Genomic DNA, 10,959 nt, shown 5'->3' on the forward strand with positions numbered 1-10,959 from the left:
TCGTTTTGTTAGCTGAGATGTATTTTGTACTCCCTGTGTATTTTAAAAAGAGATACACTTTCTTTAAACTGACATATTTTAAAAAGAGATACACTTTTCTTTTTTAACATGTTTTTTGGTCTCCACTTTCAATTATTATATTAATATTTCTCTCTTTCTTGTGGTCTCTACACTTACTCACATCATCCTTTTACTATAATACATAATTCACACACACCTTACTTTCATCTTATTTTAATAAATTCAACTTACTCTATTAAAACTAATGTCGGTCAAACTATATCACTTTTTAACATACGGAGAGAGTAAAACATATCTGATATTGGAATTTACTTACTCGCAAAAATCGGGGATCAAATGTAGGCTAGTTAGTGACAAGGAAGTAATTTACAAACATCTTTAATTTGGACCGCCTTCATGTAATACTTATAACATGAAATCATCTTGGACCAGATAACTCGATATCTTCGAATACAAAGGAGTGTTCCTCGTGAACATCACTGTATTGCCTAGAGAAACTAGCACAAGATCTTTCCTCAGGAAGAGAGCTTCTGGCATGCAATTCATCCCCGTTTACAGAGTCCACAGACTGCCCGGCAGCAATACCTTCTAAAATTTTAAGAACTTCCGACATTTTTGGCCTCAGGGTAGGGTTAGCTTGAGTACACCGAAGAGCCAATTCCACCGTCTTCTCCAACTCGTCTATATTGAAACTGCTCTTCAGATCTCTATCTACAAGCATGTCCAGCTTCTTTTCTTCATACAATGACTTCACCTGTAGAAAAGTGGGCAGGAAGTGAGAATAACACAAAAGTTACTCTCATTAATATATTTTAATACTTCATAATTAGTAACCTAGATAATGAAACTAACTGTACACCTACCCATTCAAACATCATTCCCTTTTGAGCCTGACCTTTGCCAGTATCTACTGTTTTTTGCCCTGTAACGAGTTCCAAAAGTAGAATACCGAATCCAAAGACATCAGTTTTATCTGAGGATTGCCCAGTTGAAAGATACTCAGGGGCAATATGACCAAGAGTACCACGTACAGCAGTAGTAACATGAGAATCCCTCCTGTCTAAGAGCTTTGCGAGGCCAAAATCTCCCACAACACCTTCGAAACTCTCATCAAGTAAGATATTAGCAGCTTTCACATCCCTATGAATAATCTTTGGATTACACTGCTCATGTAAGTACAAGAGTCCACGGGCAGCCCCCTGAGCAATATGCAACCGCTTTCTCCAATCTAAAGTAGGTCTATCCCCACATGGGTCTGTAAACCAATCATATAAAAAAAGTACATCATTATGCGGAAGCAAATCAACATCTATCACAGAGACTTTTTAACTTGTAAGAGCATACTTCAAGCTCCAAAACATTTTGCACTCATTTCATATGCATTTTCATGTTGGATAATTGACAACCTAAGTATGAGCCCAAAGCATGTATATTTTCAGAAAGCAAGGGGATTCCAACACTTGGATAACTATTCGTGTTCGATACTTGTACCTGAGTCCATGCAAGAAAGGTATTGACTATTCAGAAGCAAATTAGCTAGTTGTTAATACGCAGTTTGAATTGATATGTATAGAAGAACCTCTTGACATTTTCCCCATACAAGGAAGTAATGGTGATTTGAACAGTAGTTGCTAAATCTTTAAAAACAAAAAAGTTGATCATAAATAAAGATGCTAAAAATAAGGATGTAAATACCAACCTCTCAACCGATCTGCAACACTCCCATTTGGCATGTAAGGATACACGAGCAATCTTTCATTAGGTGTCATACAAAATCCATATAGACGTAGAAGATTTCGATGTAGAGCTAAACCAATGATCTCTACTTCTGTTTGAAACTGTACTTCACCGGTGAAACTTGGGTCTTTCAGCCTTTTAACTGCTATCATAGTCTTGTTTGGGAGACAACCTTTATAGACAACTCCAAAACCACCTTTTCCCAGTATGTTTTTGGGATTGAAGTTTCCTGTAGCTGTTTGAAGTTCACGAAACGAGAACCTCTTCACATGACCAATACTGAATTCATAGTCCTGCTGCACTGCATATTCCAATAATCAGAGACTCTCACCATATTGTCCATATAAGGACTCAAATATAAGGGAAAAAAGATTAGCTTCAAAGAGTACCATATGATGTCATGAGAAGATGGGATTTGTAGTAGTGAACCCATCCAATTATCAGCAATATAGAAACCACAAATGTGCAGCCAACCCCAACAGCTACTGGGACTTCCCATCGACGGTGATGACTTATTTTTGTAATAGTTGTGTGACTTGTGTCTGAAATTGAATAGGTAATACATGTAAATCAATTTCTTCACATTAGTGCAACTGGCAGAGAGAGGGAGAGAGGGAGAGATACCTTTTACAGGTTTATCCCCATCCATGCAAACTTGTGGAAATGATGAAGAGCAAAGATATGTATTCCCTGTTACACTACACACATATGCAATTTATCAATCATTACTCGTCGATAAAGCTAGAACAAGTTAGTACTTAGTAGCATAAGAGATCAGTTTATAGGCCGGCTTATTGCTGTGTAACATAAACTGTAATTTAACAATTAATAATTGAATATGAAGTGTTTATGACCACCTCTATGAGAACGCATATATTAAGAAGATATAAGAAGAATAGAAAGAAGCTCCAGTGGCACTGTGGCTGCGTCGGTGGTATCTGCTGACATGCTTCTTTTTTTGTTTCTTAACCTTCTGATAATCTTTTTTTCCCTAAATATTGCTTAAAGTTGAGGTCCCCAGGTAATAACCAAAGACTAAGGGGTTGTTTGGTTGACAATTAAAAACAGGGAAAGTGGAAATTCATGGGAATTTATAGATAGTGTAGTTGTTTGGTTACATAATATAGTAAAAATTGAGGAAGTTGGGATTAATGGGAAGTTGGAATTCCTACAAAACATGGGAAGTTAATTACCTAGCTCCCCCTTGGTCAATCAAAATTCATGGGAATTTCTAATTTCCATGTTGTCAACCAAACAAATTAAGGAAATTCCCATGAATTTAACAAGGAAAGTAATTTCCCTTGAATTACAACTTCCTATAGGAATTAAATTTATGTGATATCTAAACATCAAATGTCATTGTTTCTTAAAGCCACATACAATATCCATTAGTCTTACAAAGTAGGAATGTAGAAGTTAGATCAACAACAGCTGAAAATTTGCCATCTCTAAATAAATTGAAAATAATAAAGGTCGCAACATGCGACCTTTAAATTGTGTCACAATGATGACATGACATGTTTATGTGTCATGATTTAAATTGGAAACTAAAATAGTTAACTTATATAACCTATTATACATATTACAAAAAAAAAAGTAGGAAAATCTTAATATTCTAATTTGTTTCCTTCTTTATATCGACTACCTTATTTAATATTTTCATAATAAAAATATTGCATTGATAGTAAAAATATTCTGATGACGCATAGCCTACGTGGCGCCCATATGTTCCAATTAAACTCCGACACTGCGACCTTTATCATCACCCAAATAAATTACACATGTTAAGACAATTTTCAGTTTAACAGTTTCATTATCTAGGTTACTAATTACGAAGTATTTAATATATTTTTTTAACTCATGAAAAGAGCTGACAGATAACTGTCTATAACTATATAAGTTAACTTCATATTTTTGGAAATTTGATTGTGGCCAATAGAAGAATAACGGTCATGATTCAATGAAGATAAATGCAAGTTCTCATACAGGGGTATGACAATCCTAAGAAAAGGTAAATTTTTCTCTGCACAAATTCACCCAACGCCATAGTCTACACGGTTTAAGATTCTTTATTCTCTTGATACTCTATATTTGAATTCTTTAGTACACATATATATGGGTATACTTTTTGTATCGCAAACTCATTTGGACAATCCTATTGCAACGTGACGCAAATCAGGTCTTTAGCCTTTTTTAGCGTGCCTTGAGTCGAAGTCTTCGAAGTCTGAACCACAATCAGACCTTACTGTAAATTAATATCTGCAGTAATATATGCAGAGGCGGAAACAGAGTTTATACTAGGGGGGCAAAACTAAATTATACCTACTTAGGGGGGACGAAGTAAGAAATTTTACATATTTTCAAATTTTAAAATATTTTTAAACTTGTTTGGAACTTGGGGGGGGGGGGGGGGGGGGAAGGCTTCTGAACCCCCCCTCCCCGCGATGTTCCGCACCTGAATATATGCCTATACATATTATCTATTTATCTTCATGCCTTAATCTCTGAGCAGATAGATCAGCATATGATCATCAGTTATCAGTGTTTTGCATTTTTACCAATCATATAAAAGATTTAGTAAAGGTTATATAGTTAGAAAAAGGCATTAACCCACAAATTTCTGTAAGTTTCCAAGAGAAAATGCCACTGATCAATGAAGCGCACATGAAAAAACAAAAACCATCAGAAAACAGTTTTACAGTGGACAAAATTAAAAAGTGCTAGCAGTAGAAAGGTCACCTGTATGCTTTCGCTAGTATTCTTGGCGTGGGACCGGTAAGATTGTTAAATGACAAATCCCTAACATTGTAAATTTTTATTTTAGAGCCAGCGCTAAACAGGCAGAAGATTAAAAAAGAAAATAAGTAACAGGAGACATACAAGAATGAAAGACCTGTAAGATTTGCAACACGTTCAGGAATCTGTCCATACAATTTATTTCGGTTTAGTTTTCTGTAGGGAGCACAAGAATCATGTCAAAGGTCACATTAGAGGAAATGTCAAAAAACAAAACTTCAAAGCTATACTTACAGGTAACTTAGATGGCTGAGGTAACCAATCGAGTCAGGAATCTCACCACTAAACTGGTTACCTGAGAGGTCTAAAGTTTGAAGTTCTTGCAGTTTTCCAATTTCATCTGGAATTGGGCCAGATAATTGATTGTTCTGCATTGAACTGTAAAGACGCAATGTAGTTAGATTAATTTTTTCCAACCAGATGCATGCTTCTATTTCAAGACATGACTAGCCCAGGAAATTACCCCTGACTCGGTCTTTAAAAATTCAGCAAGCATGAATAGTATTTAACACTTCTTCATGTTACATTTGTTACAAGAAATTGTATTTCTTTTCATATTAATAGGCATTCTAATTGCCTCAAGGTTTAATATATCATAATCAATTAAAAGTCCGGTGCAGGTTAAAATGCTTTGGAACAATATGATTTGCAAATAATAATTCAAAGCTACAGCACGCTTGCAAGTAAGATATACTCGTGGGGAAGATTGGAAAACATTGTCTTCCCTCATTTACTCGTTTCCACTTATGATATAATTGGTAGAGCGGATAGTAATTTTAGGGTTTTTCATACAAGGTACTAATCATGGAAAGGATAGCTGTTATTCGAGTTGCAGGGTAATGCATCTCTATAAGACTATAACTGTAGTCCCAGAGATCGATGGATCATTAAACTCTACATTTTCTCGTTCATCGTGACCTTCCACCATTTTTTACAAACCCCCAACCTCGCACTAGTGCTTCAGCTAGTCTAATTTAATGCATTTTTGCTTATCAATAGTAGATTTCCAAACAACTGCAGCAATGTGAAAAACACAAACAATTCTCATCCAAGAATAAAGCAAATGCAGAATCTTTCATGAAAGACAAACATCTAAGAAACAACAACAGCTCCACAATCACATACTCCCTCCGTCCCAAAATTATCTTCATGCTTTCCTAAACGAGCGTACCAAAATTATCTTCCTGTTTCCAATTTTGGCTACTAAGGTCCCCACTTTCTCATGTACTATATTAATTAAAATTGAATTGAAGACCCCACACATGTATTATATTCCACTTTTCCCATGTATTATATTCTCTTTCACATGTACTTTATTCCACTTTTCCATACAACTCAATCATCATTTGTACTTTATTCCACTTTTTCATGTACTATATTCCACTTTTCTTAAAATCCGTAATTTTGGTCAAACAGGAAGATAATTATGGGACGGAGGGAGTAAGACATAAAAGGCATCGAATAAGACGAATAGAATAACAAGGAACCTTACAGTGAGCGAAGGTGAGTCAAATTTCCAATACTAGAGGATAGGGTTCCTGACAACCCCTTACTAGCCATATCCCTGAAATACACCCAAAATCAATAATTACTAAATCAAGCATAAACAATACAATTTCTTTTTCCAAAAATTAATAGTATTGCAAAATAGGAAATAATCCAACTTACAGAGAGATAACAAAACCCTCAGCAGAACAAGCAACCAAATACCAAGTGCAAGGATCAACTGAATTTATATCCCACCCATCAAGAACATGTAACTTTTCATCCCTCATCTTGTTCTTCACTAACATCAATGCAGCCACTAAAATGTGACCCCGAATAAAAAAACATTCAAATAAATCACAAAAAAAAAAAAAAAATCATTATAATATTATTCAATCAAATAAAGAGTGGTGATTGAAGCTAAGCTTCATAGTTCATACATTTAAAAATATCCAAAAAAAAAAGAAATTAAAAACAACAGAAATTTCAGAGAAAAAGGGGATTAAATTAAATGGTGTTTGGAAGCAAACCTTCATAGTTGACACCCTTTGGAGAAAGAAGACTATCAGCAGCTCCAACAACATCAAAAAAGCACAAAATTATAGCCAAAAATAGAATCATGGCCAGAAAATAATCATAAAATGTACCTTAATAAATTATTCGCTAAAAATGGGAAGAAAATGCTGGTAGATCTTGTGTGAGACTGAGAGTGTAGTGTTCAAAAATGGGAGTTCTGGATATTCTAAGGAAAGTTATTGCCAGAGAAAAGGGGAACTTTCTAAAGATAAAAGGTGCCAGAGTATTTAGTTAGAAGTTGATATTGAAAGGAGTAAGTAAACGAAACAAAAGGGCGTGTTGTGTGTATTGTCCTCGGATTTGAGGTTTGAAAATTAGCACAAAAACAAAGACAAATTTGTCTCGAGATTTGAATGATAAGTGACAAATTTGTCTAAGAATCTGGTAGAGTGGAGAACAAGGGTCCTACATTAGTTATTGGCATTTGGTATTCTCTCCTTCGTGTTACTCCCTATGCCTTGCAGTTTACTTAGTAAATGGATACTTAAAAAATTGGAAAAGGCTTGAAGCAAACATCGTGTGTAAGGGCATCTTGTACACTATTAAATTTTTTTTGGCAAATTTATTAATCCCACTAAAAAATGAAAGAGAAATTGGGCAATGAAAACACATAAATGTGCGGGGATTTTTTTCAGCAAATAGCACCATTGTACACAATTGAGTGGGACTTGTTTTGCCAAATTGGTCTTCCCTTATTAGAACATCTTCAATGGTTATATATAGGGACTAGCTTGCAATTTTCATAAATTTTCTAGCTACTAGCCAACCATTAGGGTACATATGAGCAACGTACTAGTCAAGTTAAGCAAATTAGTTATACTAGCTAATTAGCTTGGGAAAAAAAGAACGGAAAAAAAATTGTTTATTTGATAAACATGTGAATTTAATAATAAAAATAAATTAAAAAATGGTTAAAAAAATTCAAGAAACTTGCTAACCATTGGAGCAAAAAACACATGAAAAAAATAGTACCTTGAAAATCTGACGTGGCAAATGAGAAAGCAACTTACCAATTTGCTTACCATTAAAGATGCTCTTAAGTGCCAAGTAAAATTTTAATTGACATTTCACATTTCTTCACCTCCTTCCATTTTCTGCCATTGTTAAACAAAGAAGCTTTATCATTATTGTTCAACAAAAAAATTAAGAAAAAATAGTTTTGTAGAGCGCATTTCTCATCTTCCTAGCTTCATCCTCTTTTACATAAATAAATTGGTGGAATACAACCATTATTTAATAAACCTGATAAATCGGATATTTTATATTTTTATTCGACATGATAAACTGGATCTTTTATAAGATAAACATCCCTTTGTAATGCATATAAGATGTTTTATGAAATGCGCAATCGAATTATTAAATTTAATATACATTTTCTAAATCAGTTTCCGTTGCTGCAATTTACTAGGTGGAAGAAAGTGTAGAAGAGAACTATATATGGGATGTTTTGTTCTTCAACAACTGCTTCGGTTGGATCCTTTTCTGAATTTGATTTGTTTATCGCCAAGGTTGAGGAAGATGACAATGGCTTTTTTGAAGTGAAAACGAATATTATAATATACTATCTGATTATAGATTATGTATTATCATTCCATAAATCGTAACAAGAACCTATAAAGTACAATAATAAATCAAAAATAACAATTTGAGAAAAAACTACCTTTTGATGTGGGGTTTTTTGTCGGTGTTGATGTGTCACCACTTCCACAGAGGTATCAGATATGCGTTGGCACGATCTTCTCACAACCTGCAAAACAAGAATATCCCCGTAGGAATATTCCCTCCGATGCTTAAGTAAGTATTTGCTAGAGAGAGAAAGTATTTTTAGAGATAAGGTAGAGCAGAATAGTTAAGGTAGGTAAGAATGTAATTGAATGCCTTTTCACCTTGGGAATTGGACTATTTATAGGGATAGGGTGTTGGGGATTTATTCCCAAAACCTAGCTATCTGTTTATCTAACTACTTTTGAAGGGACGTGTGTCCTTGTTAGGTATTTAGTAGAGGGCTTAGTGGGCCTTTTATCATTGGACTTTTAGCATTGGCTTATGATTCCGTTGTGCGATCCTTGCTAATTTCGTGGAACACATGATACATTCGCGATGTTGGTGCCACGTGTCGTGTTGTGGTTGGTCCATGGTGGACAAGTATTTTTATGCCACGTCATTTTCCCCTCAAGAAATATGTCGTGTGGGTCTCTCTTCAGTGAATTTTTCTTGATTCATTACTTTGACCTTTGTATGGGTGTATGTGCTACGTGCTGCTTTGACTAGGCCCTAGATTTTCTTATAAATCGGGTTCAGAGTTCATTTTTCTTTTTCATTTTCATGTGATCCATCGAGAGAGCTAGAGAGATTTTCAGAGAGTTCTTGCGTTTTGTCAAAGTTCGAAGTGTTCTTCGTGTGTTCTTCAGCTTCTGCTTGATTTTTACTTGTCTGGGATCATTCCTTTTTCTGGTTGCCAGGATCAGCTGTTTTCCTACTTTTTTATCTTTCACATGTATTCTTCTAACATTGTTTATTTGTTTATTTTACGTTTTTTTTTATATTCTTGTGCTTCCTTGCTTTCAAACCTTGGGGGTGGCGTAGTGTATCATGGAAGCATCCCTCAGTTGCTTCTTATTTGCGAGGCCGTCGTTGTCTTCCTGTTCTTTTAAGTCAAACGTCATGTTCCCTTATGTAGGAGGTTATGGCCCGAACAAAATAAACTGCCAATGTAGGTGTGTGGGGGACGCCTAGGGAGGTTCGTCCTCCTTTTTCGAATCTCCCTCGCTCTTCGGAGAGACGAGAAACTGATTTTTCTCGGGGTCAAGAAAGTGAAAGGATTCCTCGTCCTCAAAGGAGACGAAAGAGTGTGGCACGTATCACTCCCATTTCGAGAGAGGACTTCAAGGATGATTCTCCAAGCTCTCCGGATAGCGACGTGGCTAGACGACCTCTTCCCATGGTTCTTGGGAGAAGAGACACAGGTCTTATGTCGTCTGAAATCTTCCCTAGTGGAAAATGGTTCCGGTATTTAGCCGAGAGCGGACGCAATTTTTCATAATTCCTTCTCTTACCACGTGGCTTCAACTTGAGGTATCTATCTACGCAAAGCCAGTGGACCATCTGCCCCCTGGCGAGGTTGTAGTCTATACTGTGACATTTAGGCTAGCGCTTAGGTATCATCTCCATCCTTTTGTCCTTGATGTTTTAAAAGGATACGACATTGGTTTAACCCAATTGACACCTAATTCGTGGGCCAATATTTTTGGATTTGTGGCCGAATGTGAGTTGAACAACATTGCACCTTCTTTCCCGACTTTTGTTAGGCTGGTGGATATCGTTCCTTCTACTAGTTCTTCGCAATGATGGTTCTCCCTTTATAGTAGGAAGGGTTTCAAAAGGTAGTAGGGAAGTCGTCCAGTTAGATATGGTGAAGGATCAAGTGGTCTATTATCCATGTAGAGGACGCTACGCATTGTAGGCGTCTTACTCGTTGGAATCTTAGGCCTCACTATATTTCAAGTAGTGAGAGTCTTCCAACACTTTTCTCTCAAGACTGGAGGTTAATATAACATCTTTTTCAAGCAAAAATGTACAGGGTGTCTCCCAATCGTAATGCATGGGTGCCAACTAGCTGGCTCCCTCATGTAGATCAGTTTGCTAGTAGAACGTTTCTCTCGGCCACTGGCTTGTGTCCATATAAGCCGAGAGGTAGTTTTATCGTGTGTTCGTTTATCTTTGTGACCACTAACCTCCTTGTCTTTTGTCTTACTTTTTATTAGATTATGCAGAGTTAGCTATGAGTCAATTGTCCCAAAGGACAAAGGTGCGGTGGTTATACCAGAGTGGTTATCTCAGGTGTACGATGACGAGGTCCTTCGTGCCATTTTGCGGCTAAGAAGAAGGAGACGTCGAAGAAAGGGGAAGATGCTTATGCCTCAAAAGGTATGCAATACTCCTTTTGTGATATTTCTTGTTATTATTTTGTCAAAAAAATGACTTATGTGCACTCTTTCCCCTTTTAGGGTTCTTCAATGTCTTCCACCTACACCAAACGGTCGGGTCCTCCATTCGAGAATCCTACAACGAAACGGCCCACCTTTCGGAATAAGAGGAAGATAAGTTCGTCGGATGTGACAACTCCTACCGCTATTCCAGCGAGGGTCCCTGAAGTAGTAGACTTGGCAGAGAGTTTTTTTTTTTGCTAAGCAAGAGAGTAATAATATTAATTGAATCAACAATTACAACTTAAGCCAAATCCAAGCCATACAAACCAACTAGGTTGGACTCTATGCCCTTGGAATCAGCAGAAAACAAAGCTAGAACAAGCTCTAAAAAACAGCCAGGATGCCTGAAAGGCTA

General features: G+C 36.3%; 1 protein-coding gene across 1 annotated transcript; it reads right to left on the reverse strand.

Moving 5' to 3' along the window:
* Window positions 1-263: 263 nt before the first annotated feature.
* Window positions 264-6,925, reverse strand: LOC110790696 (probable LRR receptor-like serine/threonine-protein kinase At5g45780). Its single transcript, XM_021995473.2, has 11 exons — window positions 6,570-6,925; window positions 6,223-6,358; window positions 6,047-6,118; window positions 4,789-4,932; window positions 4,639-4,710; window positions 4,498-4,557; window positions 2,383-2,456; window positions 2,148-2,300; window positions 1,721-2,059; window positions 885-1,276; window positions 264-775 (listed from the first exon to the last, which is right to left on the reverse strand). The coding sequence occupies exons 1-11, from the start codon at window positions 6,658-6,660 to the stop codon at window positions 440-442; spliced, it is 1,869 nt and encodes a 622-aa protein (XP_021851165.1). The 5' UTR covers window positions 6,661-6,925; the 3' UTR covers window positions 264-439.
* Window positions 6,926-10,959: the final 4,034 nt, after the last annotated feature.

The sequence above is a fragment of the Spinacia oleracea genome, chromosome 5 (genome assembly GCF_020520425.1).
Source record: "Spinacia oleracea cultivar Varoflay chromosome 5, BTI_SOV_V1, whole genome shotgun sequence".
Classification (NCBI taxonomy): domain Eukaryota; kingdom Viridiplantae; phylum Streptophyta; class Magnoliopsida; order Caryophyllales; family Amaranthaceae; genus Spinacia; species Spinacia oleracea.

Bases quoted from the DNA above. Each gene is read 5' to 3' on its own strand.
- LOC110790696 (XM_021995473.2), bottom strand. From the start codon at position 6,660: ATGATTCTATTTTTGGCTATAATTTTGTGCTTTTTTGATGTTGTTGGA. The intron at 6,359-6,569 runs GTTTGCTTCCAA...GTCACATTTTAG, and splicing joins AAAGGGTGTCAACTATGAAG to TGGCTGCATTGATGTTAGTG. The intron at 2,060-2,147 runs GTACTCTTTGAA...TGGAATATGCAG, and splicing joins TCTTCTCATGACATCATATG to TGCAGCAGGACTATGAATTC.